At 36.9% G+C, this 17,645-nt stretch overlaps 1 protein-coding gene across 7 annotated transcripts in view; it reads left to right on the top strand.

Moving 5' to 3' along the window:
* The window catches only part of inpp4b (inositol polyphosphate-4-phosphatase type II B), a 451,889-nt gene that overhangs the window by 405,084 nt on the left and 29,160 nt on the right, over positions 1–17,645 (top strand). For all 7 annotated transcript variants that reach the window (XM_066718396.1, XM_066718398.1, XM_066718399.1 and 4 more), the window contains 6 exons: positions 261–384; positions 1,624–1,750; positions 3,624–3,764; positions 11,131–11,228; positions 12,046–12,158; positions 16,278–16,432. In XM_066718396.1, coding sequence (XP_066574493.1) covers positions 261–384; positions 1,624–1,750; positions 3,624–3,764; positions 11,131–11,228; positions 12,046–12,158; positions 16,278–16,432 — 758 coding nt within the window. The remainder of the gene's footprint in view (positions 1–260; positions 385–1,623; positions 1,751–3,623; positions 3,765–11,130; positions 11,229–12,045; positions 12,159–16,277; positions 16,433–17,645) is intronic.

The following is a 17,645-nucleotide window of genomic DNA, read 5'->3' as shown; positions in this document are numbered from 1 at the left end:
TTAGACAAAAATAAAATGGAATAAAGCTCTTTCCATTTTCATTATCATTGCATTTTCCTTTTTTTATCTGTAATTATTCCTTTCAACTCTCTTTCCTGTTTTGTTTGTGCTTCGGACCGCATGACCCTTAAATTGTGTTTGTTTTTCCTGACAACACATTGATTGCCAGATTCTTCTCCTCATGCCAGCAGTTAGGTACTTGAAAAGTGTTGGTAGGTTCCCCCCTCTAAATCTCCTTCTTTCCCTTGTTGCTTCTTCAGCTCGCTGCTTTGGCCTGTGGGTTTGTGATGCGACTTTATGCCGGTCTGGAGGACAAAGGGTTTCTACAGCAACTTCATCTCGTTGGGCTGATTGCGCAGTTTGAAAGTCTACTCAGCACATACAGTGAGTATTCAGGTTTTTTAAATCCTGCAAACTTTTTCACTTGCTGGAATTGATAAATACTGAAAGCCAAGAAAGAACAACATGAGGGACACTTGGCTGGCGCTTATTTGCCTGAGAAAGGTATAAAGAACAGAATGACTTCTTCATTCTTAATTTCTTACCTACCCTAGCGGTGCCTCTCCACAGTGCCTCTCGCCTCTCTCAATGCCTGTGTAAAAGCAGTGTTTGCCATCCTCAGAATTTCGCAGCACTAATTATAACTATGTTGGAGAACTTGCCATGGAATTGGGTGGGATGGGTGTTTGGCTTTGCTCTAAAGCATAACTTTAGTCCTCTTATAACTTTGTTGCCAAAGAAAACACTCCTGAGATATTTAATCAATGTTACAGGGTCAATGTCTGACATTTTAAATGTTTTCATTTTTTTCTCCCAAATTAGAAAAAAACAACAAAGAAATACAATAAACAACAAAAAGCGCAATTCAAGCACCGGTAGTAATCCTTTAAAACTATTTCCACAGAGTAATCTTGTATTGTTCAGCACTCCAAATGCACAACCAGATACAGGCTATATACAATGCCTTTTGTACATTTGTTTTCAGAGCAGGACATGAGACCCAGATTGTTTACCAAAGGCAGGTCTAACCAGCTCGACAGTTAACTTGTCAACCTATACAGTCTTACTGCTTTACTGGCAGTGATGGATTAGTGTCAACTCATAGTTATTAATTAAAGTGCCTAGTGATGAACTTGTGGAAATGCATTTGTCCTTTCCACCTGTTTTGCAAGAGCATGGGAACACAAATAAAAACATGTTCCATAACATAAGGTGCCAAATATGCACTTTTTGGTGGTGAAACGATTATTTCCAGAGATATGTATCACTGATGTCTACTGTATCCGTCTTGTACAGTCCACAGCCTTTAAGTAGCCATTCCACACATACTGCTTGGCATATTTGTCTCAGGTTTTTGATATATATTTGAATATTGTATTATGTTGCCTTGATTTTTTGCTTGTTCCATAACATTGATGAAACAGGTCACATGACAGGTCATAATTATCCCAGCGTTTGCTTTAGACTTGGAACCATTACAGCTTTAATTATATCCCCAGATTTCTTTGTTTTTTGTTGCCAGGTATGAACTATTCTGTACCTTCACTTCGACTTTGACAAAGGTATTTTAACTAATTATTTAGTACATTTGCAATAACAGAGATCTTGCTATTATCTTGCCAGGTGAAGAGATCGGAATGCTGGAGGATATGGAAGTTGGCATTTCAGATCTGCAGAGAGTAACATTTAAAATCACAGAAGCCAAGTCTGAGGATCCCAATGATCTGCAGCCAATTGTCAGTGGCAGACGGTAAGAGCTGTTATAGATGATCGAGTTTACAGAGTGAGCTGACACCAACACATTTTTATTTTCAGCAGTAACAAAAGTACTGTTCCTAATCTGAATGTAGACACGTGTTGCAAAGAGCTACTTCCTAATTACTTTGCTACTCTAAATATGGGAACCAGGGAATTCTTTGAATGCGCTCATCCATTTCTGGCATATGTGGAAAAAAAAATCTATAACATCTAATAAAATCTTTATAGCTCTAAGTAATTATGAATTTGACACTGACTTCAGTTTATGACTATTGTAGTGTTTGAGTAACTGCTTGGAACAGAACAGAAACATGGCAATGAACTTTAATAGTTACAACATAAAGGACAGAGATATTGTCACAGTTCCCTAGCCCTGACCCTCTTCCCCCACTAGAGGTCGCCAATGTTCCCTTGCCTTTGCCTTCACTCTATCAATTAACATTCCTCCTCACCCTTGTGCACTTCTGCTCCTGTCCTTTGTTCTCATTGGTCCTGCTCCTGTCTTCCTAGTTTCTGCTCTCCTTTATAAACCTCTCACTGCCCTCACTCTTTCCGAAGTGTTGTCAGCTCTCCCTGCATTACCAAGCCTTGTTCTCCTGGTTCCTTGTTCTCCTGGTTCCTTGTTCTCCTGGTTCCTTGTTCTCCTGGTTCCTTGTTCTCCTGGTTCCTTGTTCTCCTGGTTCCTTGTTCTCCTGGTTCCTTGTTCTCCTGGTTCCTTGTTCTCCTGGTTCCTTGTTCTCCTCTCTCTCACACGCTCCCTGTCCTTCCTCTTTTGCTTTCTGTTCTCTCTCTCTCTCGTTCTCTCGTTCTGTTTCTCTTGACCTCCTGGATTACGACCTTTTGCCTGTGACCTCAACCTCGCCTTTGGATTCTCCTTGGTTTCTGTCTGCTCATTCTCTATAGCTTTACAGTCCTCCCACGAGGTAACCGTGACAGATATGATTATTATTTGCATTGTCACTGCTGATTTGATATATACTGACACAATTTCATCATTATGAATGTACGTTTTGAAACTAAATACTGGTAAACATCTTTATGTTTCCACTTAGAAATGAATTGACAAATATGTGATTGACACTTGAAAGAAAGAGCTGAATACATTAACAATATTAGAAAGGATATTAAATAACAGGGGAACATAAGGACATACAAAAACCTTTGCTGTAGAATTTGAATAACTTCTGTCACGGAAAAATAATACCTCATTCTTCTCTTTGAGTAATTTAAATGTAATTACCCATCAAAGTCATGATAGTTTGCAAGTATTTTATATTAATCTTTGAATTACCCTATGTTTGCATTTAGTAATTTGATATTAATTGGTCCTATTTAAATTATTTAAAGTGTTATACAGATGTTACCAAATATACAGTGTTTAAATTGAACTGTGCCTATCTTTCCATCCACAGTAAATCCAAGCTGAAACTAGCTAATTTGATTCCCTAGCTGAAATCAGTGTTCTCGCTTTGACTGCTTTTGGTTATGTGAAGAGTTATTACCACATAAAAATTGATGTATATCATACTTTTTCTGAACTTCTAATGTAGATTTTAAAAAGACATGAGAGGCCCTTTGTTGACTACACTGTTATGTTGTTTTTATTTATTGATTGATGTATTTATTGGTTCATGTTTTCTTTAGATTTGGTACCAAGTCATCTAAAGTCAAGGGAATTGAAGAAGCCAAAACATACTTCCATTAGATGCCATGTGAACAGTCTATAATCTATGCTTGATTTAACTTTCACAGTAACAAGAGCACCCTATGCACTGAACTGTTAAAAGCATGGATTCCACAAAGTATAATGTAGATGTGATGTAATGTCACACAGATTCAATCACTATTTTTTTCCCCCTTTCCAGGGACTATTATACTGTTGAAGTGCCATTACCACGTGAGGTGTTTGACGTATTACCAAATGAGATCAAAGAAGGCAAGCCATTACAAGTGTATCCAGTGCTCTTTAATGTTGGAATAAATCAGCAGCAGACTCTGGCAGAGAGGTACAGTACCTTCTTTCAAGGCTGTCTATTGGGTGCCCTTTTAATGCTGACCTTTTCTGCTTTTTTTGTAAGGGTTTATCAAATGTAACCTTTTGGTGCTCCCTTATACCTAATAACACACTCTATTGTACTAGTAACACACATCATTGTATTTGCCCTGAAAATGAATATCAAATACTTAAAGAGGAGCAATGAAGATCATGAGAAAAGTAATAAACGAGTCTGTGAAAATGAGTGAAGTTCAAAGATGACAAAACATTTGCTATTTGCTTGAAAAGTGGTGCAGTGAAAAACATATTAAACACAATAGGCTTGTGGAGGACTTTGCGCATGTATATTTATGGATGCTGAATACCTGTCAAATGTTGGTGTATAGGGGAAAGGGGCTGAAGGATGTTATGTTTATCAAGCTGATAACTTTTCATCGATGTCGCCACAGATCCAGAAACTTCCTCATAGTTGCTAGTTTGAACAACACAACAAAAATCTTCCCATGTAAATTACAAGAATACACTTGGATGAACTCCATTGTAGCACATAGTTGGCAGGGTACAGTATTTGTGTACTGCGTTGAAGGTTGCATTTTTTTGCATGTCAAGAAAGCTAAAGTACTTGTCTTTTCAGAGACGCACAATAAGTTCACAAAATACACAAGATTCATACTGACCTTTATTCAGAAACCAGTCCACATCTTCAGCAAAACAGTGGACAGATAAAACTGAATATTAACTTACAAAGCAAAGCAATGTCAAATAATGTGAATAAATGTTTGTATATGAAGTGTTGGGTAGTGACAGAATGCAGTTTAATGAATTTCCTCATTACATCAGTTAGTACCCTAGAAGAAAATACAAATACAAGGATGCTTATGTTCTTCCACAGATTTTCCATAGGATTTAAGTCAGGACTTTGATTGAGTTACTCAAGGACATTGATTGTCTTATTCTTTAGCCACTGCAGTGTAGCTTTGGTCTTTTTCTTTGATCATTGTCCTGCTGAAAGGTGGATTTTTGTCACAGTTTTATGTCTTTAGCAGACTGAAACAGGTTTTCTCCTAGTATTTGCCTGTGCTTTGCTGCATCCATATTTTCTTCAATCCTAACAAGCTTTCCAGTCCCTACTGAGGAGAAGTACCCCCATGACATAATGCCGCCAACCAAGGGATGTATATATTGATATATAATTGGAATATATATATATAATGAAATAGTAATTTTAGTTCTAATCACTGATCACTCACTCGGGTGTTGTACTAAATCAGAGAAGGATGACATTTTATTAAAGGTCATAAACACAGTTCTAAAGTTTGGAATGATTCTTCAAAAGTACTGAATAAAGAGGTAAGAAATAGGGCAATGTAAATATACTCAACAAATAAATACAATATAAAATGTTTAAAATAGTAAAAGATTGAGGAGAAACACTGGAGGGCGCCACAGGAAGTGTCTTACAGCAGGTGATTTTATACCCACAGATAAGCAGCAATTAGAATTAATAAGAAGTGGGCATGTGTATATATATGTATATATATATATATATATATATATATATATATATATATATATGTATATACAGTGAGGGAAAAAAGTATTTGATCCCCTGCTGATTTAGTACGTTTGCCCACTGATAAAGAAATGATCAGTCTATAATTTTAATGGTAGGTGTATTTTAACAGTGAGAGACAGAATAACAACAAAAAAATCAGGAAAAACGCATTTCAAAAAAGTTATAAATTGATTTGCATGTTAATGAGGGAAATAAGTATTTGATCCCCTATCAATCAGCAAGATTTCTGGCTCCCAGGTGTCTTTTATACAGGTAACGAGCTGAGATTAGGGGCACTCTCTTAAAGGGACTGCTCCTAATCTCAACTCGTTACCTGTATAAAAGACACCTGTCCACAGAAGCAATCAATCAATCAGATTCCAAACTCTCCACCATGGCCAAGACCAAAGAGCTGTCCAAGGATGTCAGGGACAAGATTGTAGACCTACACAAGGCTGGAATGGGCTACAAGACCATCGCCAAGCAGCTTGGTGAGAAGGTGACAACAGTTGGTGCGATTATTCGCAAATGGAAGAAACACAAAATAACTGTCAGTCTCCCTCGGTCTGGTGCTCCATGCAAGATCTCACCTCGTGGAGTTTCAATGATCATGAGAACGGTGAGGAATCAGCCCAGAACTACACGGGAGGATCTTGTTAATGATCTCAAGGCAGCTGGGACCATAGTCACCAAGAAAACAATTGGTAACACACTACGCCGTGAAGGACTGAAATCCTGCAGCGCCCGCAAGGCCCCCCTGCTCAAGAAAGCACATGTCCAGGCCCGTCTGAAGTTTGCCAATGAACATCTGAATGATTCAGAGGAGAACTGGGTGAAAGTGTTGTGGTCAGATGAGACCAAAATCGAGCTCTTTGGCATCAACTCAACTCGCCGTGTTTGGAGGAGGAGGAATGACCCCAAGAACACCATCCCCACCGTCAAACATGGAGGTGGAAACATTATGCTTTGGGGGTGTTTTTCTGCTAAGGGGACAGGACAACTGCACCGCATCAAAGGGACGATGGACGGGGCCATGTACCGTCAAATCTTGGGTGAGAACCTCCTTCCCTCAGCCAGGGCATTGAAAATGGGTCGTGGATGGGTATTCCAGCATGACAATGACCCAAAACACACAGCCAAGGCAACAAAGGAGTGGCTCAAGAAGAAGCACATTAAGGTCCTGGAGTGGCCTAGCCAGTCTCCAGACCTTAATCCCATAGAAAATCTGTGGAGGGAGCTGTAGGTTCGAGTTGCCAAACGTCAGCCTCGAAACCTTAATGACTTGGAGAGGATCTGCAAAGAGGAGTGGGACAAAATCCCTCCTGAGATGTGTGCAAACCTGGTGGCCAACTACAAGAAACGTCTGACCTCTGTGATCGCCAACAAGGGTTTTGCCACCAAGTACTAAGTCGAAGGGGTCAAATACTTATTTCCCTCATTAACATGCAAATCAATTTATACGTTTTTTTAAATGCATTTTTCTGGATTTTTTTGTTGTTATTCTGTCTCTCACTGTTAAAATACACCTACCATTAAAATTATAGACTGATCATTTCTTTGTCAGTGGGCAAACGTACAAAATCAGCAGGGGATCAAATACTTTTTTCCCCCACTGTATATATATATTGTGAATTTATTATGATATCATAACATTGATATAAGCAGATTAACGGTTCCAGTTAGTGCTACATCTTGTATCACTCATAACTTTGCATCGTTTAACAGACAGCGCTTTCAGATTGAGGAGGAAATGTTCTCACATAGTGTGTTGCCAGACAGATCATGTGACCTCCTTTGATTAGAAATACTGGGCAGAGGTATGTTCTTTATGAGAATTTAATAGACCATTCTAGAACTTAAATGTTAATGATTTATCTGAAATGACTGTTTTAATTTTTCAAGTAATATAAACAGCTTTCTTGAGCACTCATAAATTAGCCATGAATCATAAAGCATGTACTAATATCATTAACTTGAAATAGTTACCCTTTCAACTTACATTCTTATAAGTATACTTTCGTATAAAAAGGAGTACTAAATAAAATATATCTTTACAGATAATTTAAACATTGTTAACATTATGCTACCAATGCTAACTGCCTACTTTAGGAATTTTATTAGGTAAATAGGCATGTAATCCAGTGATAAGGGTGCCTGATAAATCAACAGTATTATCCCTCTCTTAGTCAAACTATTTATCACATGGAAATGTCCACACTTTAGAAAAATGTTTTATTATTATTATTTCAAAAAAACTAAAGGAACTGAGTAAAGGGATTAAATTGTTAATCTTCTACGTAACCCATACAAAAGACTTATACATGTATAGTGTACATACGTATATACATACGTTTATAGTACAATACAGACCCTGTAATGTTTCTCAGCTTTTCTCTAAGTAGCCATACATCCATCTGATATCAATTATATTAGCTTAGCAACACCAGCACACAATCAGGTGGATGGAAAGATGTCTGATTGGAGTAACAAGAAGAAATAGAAAAATAAATTAATGAATCCAGAGCAAAATACAATATGTGACATCACTGAAAGCGTGAAAATGTTAAAATGGCAATGGACTGGACACGTTGCAAGAAGAACAGATCAAAGACAGACAAAGGAAGCTATTGAATGGATACCAAGAGATAACAAAAGACCTAGAAGACACCAACATAAAAGATGGGAAGATGAAATCATACACTATATACATATATATATATATATATATATATATATATATATATATATATAGTAAATATTTTATTCTTCCTTATGGAAAGAGTCCCTACTATGTATTGAAATCTTCCATCGCATGATTTATTGTAGCATTGTAAACCAAAGACACACAGTGATAAACCACTTTAAAATGTTAAAAGTGACTTAAGCTATGACTTATACAAAATGCCCACACAGAAAACAACATGTAAACATATCAAGATTAAATTTAGACTCTGTGGAGCACAAAGTTCATGGACCACAGGATTGTACTGTGCCTGTTGATTTCATTCGTTCTTTATCAGCTGGGAACATTTGAATGAGTCACTGCACATATTAAAATAAATTAATAAAACATGCTGCAGGGATAGTTCTCCACCCATCACTGCCTTTCAAAATGTACATTCTTAAAAAGTTAAAAGCTAAAGAGTGTTACCAGCACAGCTTCCTACCATTTCTTGGTTATCAAACAAATAAGTTTAAAATCCAGCCCAAACAATAATGAGATAATTGGTATAAATAATAGGATACAGTATGTTTGAAAACTAAGATGTACAGACGTGCTCAAATTTGTTGGTACCCCTCCACAAAAAACGAAGAATCCACAATTTCCTCTGAAATAACTTATGGCATCCACCATTGTTTATTCCATATTTAATAGAAATCAGACTTTGCTTTTGATTTTGTTTTTCAACATAATATTGTAAATAATAAAACAATTGAAAATGGCATGGACAAAAATGATGGGACCCTCAACCTAATATTTTGTTGCACAACCTTTAGAGGCAATCACTGCAATCAAACATTTTCTGTAGCCCTCAATGAAACTTCTGTACCTGTTAACAGGTAGTTTGGCCCACTCTTCCTGAGCAAACTGCTCCAGCTGTCTCAGGTTTGATGGGTGCCTTCTCCAGACTGCAAGTTTCAGCTCTTTCCAAAGATGATTGATAGGATTCAGATCAGGACTCATAGAAGGCCACTTCAGAACAGTCCAATGTTTTGTTCTAATTCATTATTGGGTGTTTTTAGCTGTGTGTTTTGGGTCATTATCCTGTTAGAGGACCCATGACCTGTGACTGAGACAGAGCTTTCTGGCACTGGGCAGTATGTTTCACTCCAGAATGCCTTGATAGTCTTGAGATTTCATTGTGCCCTGCACAGATTCAAGGCACCCTGTGACAGGCGCAGCAAAGCAGTCCCAAAACATAACCAGTTTGTATCTCTTTGGCAGTTATCCTTGGTTCTTTTTATGCTATTCGCACTATGCTTCTTTTCAATCTGGGGTCGATGTTCCTCTTGTGGCCGCGCCCAGGGAGGTTGGCTACAGTTCCATGGACCTTGAACTTCTTAATAATATTTGCAACTGTTGTCTCCTCAGACAACTCTCTCCTTTGCTTTCTCTGGTCCATGTTCAGTGTGGTGCACACAATGATACCAAACAGCACAGTGACTACTTTCCTCCATTTAAATAGGCTGAATGACTGATTACAAGATTGGAGATGTGTGATACTAATTAAAGATTAAAGATACTAATTAAAGTTTGGAATATCACTATAATACTATTATTTATTATCTTTTCTAAGGGGTACCAACAAATGTGTCCAGGCCATTTTAGAATATCTTTGTAGAATGAGCAATAATTCATGTATTTTCACAGCTTCTTTGCTTTATTCTATGATATACCAAGGGCATGCAAGTATACATGATGCAATAGCTTTTAATTTCATCACTTTTCAGGAGGAATGAAGCATTATTTAAATGAGCTGTAAGGGTACCAACAAATTTGAGCACGTCTGTATGTATCATATAACTCTTGTTTGGCTTTCTTTTTCATTGTGGTCCCTCCTCCCATACTTGATTTTATAACAGATTGTGGACTGAGAGACCGGGTCATAGTAACCAGCATTAAGAGCAGTTCTGTTACCTTAAGTATGTATTATTTTTTCAACCATTTTCAGGATATTGAGCAAATGTTTGCCGATTTTACTGAGACTTCCGGGGTTCTGGCATTGAGGTGTTCCTGCATCCCCTGCACAGTGTGAAAAACAAAAATAAATGAGCCCTACAACACCATAAGTGATTAAAACTATCAGTAATTACAAGAAGAGTGCTGTCATTTTTTTTTCTTTTGCTAAAAGTAATACAATTAGATAAATCATATTGTAGCAAAGTGGGAATAAAATGAATTATTTTAACTGCTAAGAAAAGCTATTAAACCTAATTTCAGTGTGTGTTTTCAATACCTACACAATTAAAATAATGTCATGTTATGAATAAAGCTTTGCACTTAATTTCCTCACTTCATAAGCTTTTAAAGTCTTAATTGAATAGTCTTAATCTAAGGAATATCAATTAAATAAGAGAATCTCAATCCTGAGGGACATCAATGTTGAAACAACCAAAGTATAATATCTTATTATACTGCATTAGACATTTACACCAATATGCAGACATTGCACGTCATTTCTAAATTATAGAGTGTAAATACATGTGTGTTTCTGTTTTGTATAATTTATTAATGTGGTTAACATTCCAGGCAAGATCAGTATTTTAACTTGTATTGCTCAACCATCTTATGAATGGATGGATGATTTGAAAGTATTCATTCACAGATCTGTACAGTTTCTGGTTATTAAGTATCTCTTTTTAAAGCCTTGGGACAAGTATGAGAAATATACTGACAATACATTAGCCCTTTAGAGGAATGTAAAAAAAATGTAGTTTGCAGTATCTGTTATTTAAATCCCAAATCAGACGAGAGGGTTTGGCAAATTAGTGGATCAATTCATTCATTCATTATTTGTTGAGAGCCCCAGAGATAATGTATTAAAAAAATATATAACATGACATGCAAACCACAAGCATTCATTATTTGTGTGCATGGTTCAGTAAACATCTGTGTGCACAAATTAGTAATCAATATTATGTTGTATTTTTGTTTCAGACTGTCATCTCTGGGGTTCCATATAATTGTTACAAAATTATTAATAATATCATTTTAAATATGTAAAGTCAGTGCATTCTAAGTAATAAAAATAAGTGCAAAATAGCTTTTCCATGTTTCATTTTCCATAACTATGCCATTTTTGTTTTTGTTTATAAACAGGTTTGGGGACATCTCTTTACAAGAACGAATAAACCAGAAAAACTTTGAAATTTTAGATGGCTATTATAAGTCTTTAAGCGAAAAGGTGCCATTGCAATGTAAGTGTCAATCTAATTACATAACAGAAATTCCTGCCTTTGTTCAAGCCTGCTGATTATACCTCTTTCTTTGAATGATATGCTTCCTTCATGCCTTTTTGTGACACATTTGTATATGGGTGGTGCCGTAATTGTGCCTGATTCTGCCTCTTTCAAAGAGACATTAGTACTGCTTTAGTATGAGCACTGTATTCAGAAAGATACATTGATTTACAATTCAAGATTCAAAGGGATAAAAAGTCACACTGGAGTCATGCTATCTAGGGTTAATATATATATATATATATATATATATATATATATATATATATATATATATATATATATATATATATATATATATATATATATGAATTTTAAAACAATATTTTTTACCATGGAGAGATCTGCCTGCATTTTTATTTTTTATTCAAAAGTCATTGTCTTTGCAAGCAAAGTTATTTTAACTCTACCACTGATTTTGTATGGCTGTTATGATTTGTTATAGCATTTTTTTATTTTACTATTGGACATTTTATTATGATGTTGATAATGATGATGATGATTTTTTAAATTATAATAACAACAACAAAATTTTATTATTTTTATTATTATTTACTTCCCAAAGTCAAGTACTAAATAATTTTTTAACCAACTTGATTGTTAGGTTTTTTCATGGACATTCTTTCTTTATTTCTGTTTCCTTTTTAATAAGTAGAGATTATCTTTAACTTGTCAGTCTCCAAACTGTTTTTGCAATTGAATAGGGCCTGAAAATGACATTCTTTAAGAATTACCACTTTTTTAAATTAAAAATGTAAACCCTTATTCTTTTCAGATTTACCTTGTTTCCAGACACAGTCTGACTTGAAAGAATTACTTGAAACTCTTCAACAGAATATTCTAACAAAGAAGAGGAAGAATGTGGAAATACTGTGGCTTGCTGGAACAGTAAGTAGTATGCCTGAACTAGCACATACATTCCCAAATGAATTACAGTGAGGGAAAAAAGTATTTGATCCCCTGCTGATTTTGTACGTTTGCTTATATAAATACTTATTTCCCTCATTAACATGCAAATCAATGTATAACTTTTTTGAAATGAATTTTTCTGGATTTTTTTGTTGGTATTCTGTCTCTCACTGTTAAAATACACCTACCATTAAAATTATAGACTGATCATTTCTTTGTCAGTGGGCAAATGTACAAAATCTGCAAGGGATCAAATACTTTTTTCCCTCACTGTATACACTCACCTAAAGGATTATTAGGAACACCTGTTCAATTTCTCATTAATGCAATTATCTAACCAACCAATCACATGGCAGTTGCTTCAATGTATTTAGGGGTGTGGTCCTGGTCAAGACAATCTCCTGAACTCCAAACTGAATGTCTGAATGGGAAAGAAAGGTGATTTAAGCAATTTTGAGCGTGGCATGGTTGTTGGTGCTAGACGGGCCGGTCTGAGTATTTCACAATCTGCTCAGTTACTGGGATTTTCACGCACAACCATTTCTAGGGTTTACAAAGAATGGTGTGAAAAAGGAAAAACATCCAGTATGCGGCAGTCCTGTGGCCTTGTTGATGCTAGAGGTCAGAGGAGAATGGGCCGACTGATTCAAGCTGATAGAAGAGCAACTTTGACTGAAATAACCACTCGTTACAACCGAGGTATGCAGCAAAACATTTGTGAAGCCACAACACGTACAACCTTGAGGCGGATGGGCTACAACAGCAGAAGACCCCACCGGGTACCACTCATCTCCACTACAAATAGGAAAAAGAGGCTACAATTTGCACAAGCTCACCAAAATTGGACAGTTGAAGACTGGAAAAATGTTGCCTGGTCTGATGAGTCTTGATTTCTGTTGAGACATTCAGATGGTAGAGTCAGAATTTGGCGTAAACAGAATGAGAACATGGATCCATCATGCCTTGTTACCACTGTGCAGGCTGGTGGTGGTGGTGTAATGGTGTGGGGGATGTTTTCTTGGCACACTTTAGGCCCCTTAGTGCCAATTGGGCATCGTTTAAATGCCACGGCCTACCTGAGCATTGTTTCTGACCATGTCCATCCCTTTATGACCACCATGTACCCATCCTCTGATGGCTACTTCCAGCAGGATAATGCACCATGTCACAAAGGTCGAATCATTTCAAATTGGTTTCTTGAACATGACAATGAGTTCACTGTACAAAACTGGCCCCCACAGTCACCAGATCTCAACCCAATAGAGCATCTTTGGGATGTGGTGGAACGGGAGCTTCGTGCCCTGGATGTGCATCCCACAAATCTCCATCAACTGCAAGATGCTATCCTATCAATATGGGCCAACATTTCTAAAGAATGCTTTCAGCACCTTGTTGAATCAATGCCACGTAGAATTAAGGCAGTTCTGAAGGTGAAAGGGGGTCAAACACAGTATTAGTATGGTGTTCCTAATAATCCTTTAGGTGAGTGTATATATATATATATATATATATATATATATATATATATATATATATATATATATATATATAATTAGGGCTGTCAAAATTAACGTGTTAATAATACATTAACGCAAATTTATTTTAATGGCACTAATTTTATTAATGCGCGATTAATGCAGCGCGCATTTTCTGTTTGACCTGTGGCATAGCCCGTAGTTGGAGAAATGGAGATAGCCATAGCGAGCCATAGACAGGAAAGGATGCAGCAGCAAACAGAAATGGAGAAAGAAAAAGATCTTCTGAATGGAAAATTCATATACAAAATGATGTCTGATGGTTCTGTCGACAAGACAAAAGTTGTCTGCATTTATTGTCGAATTAAGTTAACACCGCAGCACATCAAGTTTAAAATATCACTTTATGGCGAAGCATACAACTGATATAGAGAGCTCTCCTCCCCCTCGCCAAAGGCAGACCACACTAGATCATTTGAGAGGGATGGACAACTCCACAAGCAATAGACTCACCACAGCAATAACTAAATGGGTGGCTAAATAACTAAATGTAAACAGGCTTGTGTAAGTAAATTGCTCAGTGCAAAGAGAAGTAATGGGAACCTGGTATTTCTATTTTTTTTTTTTAATGTGTCTGATAGACATGAACAAGTTATTTGAAAAACATCTATGACCTTTGAAACATGTCTAGTCTTCATGCTCTATGTTAAGTATGGTTACACTAATAATAAACATAAAATAATAACATTGCATAAAGCATCCATATTTGTCCATGCCCATGTTGATTAGAGTATTAAAAACTTTAAAAGTATTAATTTAAGGTACATTGAGAACAGATAAAAATGTGCGTTTCATCATGATTCATCCATTGCTCCGTAGTCCAGTTCTGATGCTCACATGCCCATTGTAGGCGCTTTCGGCAGTGGACAGGGGTCTGCATGGTCACCCTGACTGGTCTGCGGCTACGCAGCCCCATACGCAACAAACTGCGATGCACTGTGTGTTCTGACACCTTTCTATTAGAACCAGCATTCACTTTTTCAGCAATTTGAGCTACAGTAGCTCGTCTGTTGGATCGGACCACACGGGCCAGCCTTCGCTCCCCACGTGCATCGATGATCCTTGGCCGCCCATGACCCTGTCCCCGGTTCACTGCTTTTCCTTCCTTGGACCACTTTTGATAGGTACTGACCACTGCAGACCGGGAACACCCCACAAGAGCTGCAGTTTTGGAGATGCTCTGACCCAGTCGTCTAGCCATCACATTTTGGCCCTTGTCCAAGTCGCTCAGATCCTTACGCTTGCCCATTTTTCCTGCTTCTAACACATCAACTTTGAGGACAAAATGTTCACTTGCTGCCTAATATATCCCACCCATTGACAGGTGCCATGATAATGAGATTATCACTTCACCTGTCAGTGGTCACAATGTTATGGCTGATCGGTGATATATGAGATTAAAAAACACATTTCACCAGAACATACAAAATAGTTTAAAAGTTAGAATTGCAGATCAGTTATTGTTTAATGACTTTAATTCAGCAGACAAATTGAAGAATGAGGTTAACAGAAGAGTTGGAAACACAACCATGAATATGCATTAGATAACACTGAAATTGTTGTAATGGAGAACTCACTCTCAGGACATGACATTATTACCCCTGTAATGTCACCATAGAATCTATCACCCTCCTCACTTTGTGTTTGCCTAAGGTGTTTCTGGAACAATATATTGTATCATGATGGGTTGTCATCAAACTTATGAGCCCGTGTTTTTTTTTTCTGTATTTGATATTTCTGAACTTTGCTCAGCAAAAGAGGGTCAGAACTGTAATGCCCTTTGTACTGTGCACAACATTGTTATCAGCAGGTTTTGTAATGAATGACATACACATTATAAGAATGTAATACTAGATGCTAGGCTATCCATCAAAATCCTTAAATAAGGGAAATTGAAAGGGAAATTATGATATGTAACAGTAATATTTTAAATGTAATTATCTAGTGTCTGTTGGGATTTACAACCTCATGTTGTCTCTGATCATGAAATGCAGTGAGGGCCATTGACACCTTCGAGAACAGAATCATAGATTTTGATTGTGTGAGAAAGTGTTAAACTGGTGCCCAGCTTCTCCTGAATGATGGTTTTATGTCAAGATCTCCATATCCCCCCTAAACTGGACTTTACAGTGAACACAGCACATGACCTGCTAGAACTGACCAGACTCTGATGGGTCAAAGATCTAGAGAGGGAGAAGATGTAAAGATTCACACTGTATAACACAATATGCTGGTCACTACATCATTCAAAGAATAACAGTAATCGATTTGCAATTCGATATCACCTGATTACAGATAAAAGATTGAATGGAAGTACATATTATAAAATATGAGATTAATCATCAGATCTCCATTATTTAATTGAGAAATGGACAAGGATTACACTAATTACAGCTTTCACTCTGCATTGTAAAACATTTTGCAACCTGTATTTTGTTATCACCAGCACCAGTTTAATTTACCAAACTCTTCTTAACTTTATCATTGGGGGAAGGAGGATTGTACAGTAATAATATAACATTGGCAGATGTCAGTGCTGATATATTATTTTTTCCATTCCTAGATCTGCCGCAGGCTGAATGGTGTCAGGTTCACTAGCTGTAAAAGTGCCAAAGACAGAACGTCCATGTCTGTCACACTGGAACAATGTGCTCTGTTGCGAGACGAGCATGAACTTAACAAGGACTATTTCATAAGAGCCCTGGACTGCATGCGGAGGTAGGCACTTTCTCCTCATTTTACCTTCCACACATCTGCATTCTTGCTTCATGACAGTCACTATTATCAGTAACCATGCCCTGACAATGTCTGTTATACAGATCATAAAAGATAATCATCAATCCGCAGACAAAAATCACCAGAAAGCCCTAGCAGTGATTACCATGGCTTTCTTATGCACTTTGGTGACTGATTCATTTCCAGTCTCACAGGGCTATTTTACACCACCACCACCAACTACCATTTCCATGATTTGAAAACTCTGCACCATGTCTTTCATTCATTCGAATCAGCTGCTGAACAGCATCATGGGAAAATTCCATTTATAATCCTGAAATTTGGTTAGCAACTGTCTCATTTTAATGTTTGTGCAGTGATGCAAAATGGGAGTGGATCCTATCTCAAGTCATTAACATTTTCTCAGCACAAAAGTGTCTGAAATGTTTAATTGAACACTTTGACTGAGAAGGAGTGTTTTACTAGACATAAATTAAGTGCTTTTGGGAGATTAAAAATATCTGAAATTTTAAAATTTGGAAGACCTATCAAGTACTCAATCCATCAAGATGGATTTCCTTTTTTTTTTTGTAAGGACAGTATATCCCAGTGGCAGCAACCCTATTCCCAAAAAGTCACAATCCTGAATGTTTTATTAGTCTCATAACATTATCAATCACTAAATACCTTATACACATTGTAATTTTGACTAATTAAGACCAATCATTTTATAAATTAATTAGTCATTCCGTATATACCAAGAAAACTGAAGATACTGGACTTCCCGTACCAGGTTTGTCCAGCTCAGAACTATCCAGACAGTAATGCGCAACTCAATCACAAGATTATAAAAAGATCCATAGCACCACAAATCAGTTATTCATCTATTTGAATGGTGTTTTCTGAGGGGGATGTGGAATGACACTAATTGAGATGATTACTGCTTAAATACTTAAATGAATGCTGCCAGAGGCTGTATTGGTGAATCAGCACTGCATGATGAAACAAGGGATACTGTCTGGTGACAGAGGGGATTCATTACACAAAAGAGCAAATGTTCAGGGTTTATATGGTTCCCTTCCTTGGTGAATGACTTTTTTCTTCCCACTGTACGAATGTAACAACACAAACTCGTGCAGCTGCACTACAGTTGCAAGTGTCAGTCACCTTATTCAATGTTGTTTTATGCCATTTTTAATGAAAAGCACATGAGATT

Source organism: Amia ocellicauda, chromosome 12, assembly GCF_036373705.1.
Source record: "Amia ocellicauda isolate fAmiCal2 chromosome 12, fAmiCal2.hap1, whole genome shotgun sequence".
Lineage (NCBI taxonomy): Eukaryota > Metazoa > Chordata > Actinopteri > Amiiformes > Amiidae > Amia > Amia ocellicauda.
The sequence above is the reverse complement of the archived record's forward strand: the minus strand, read 5'-3'. Positions and strand labels throughout refer to the sequence as shown.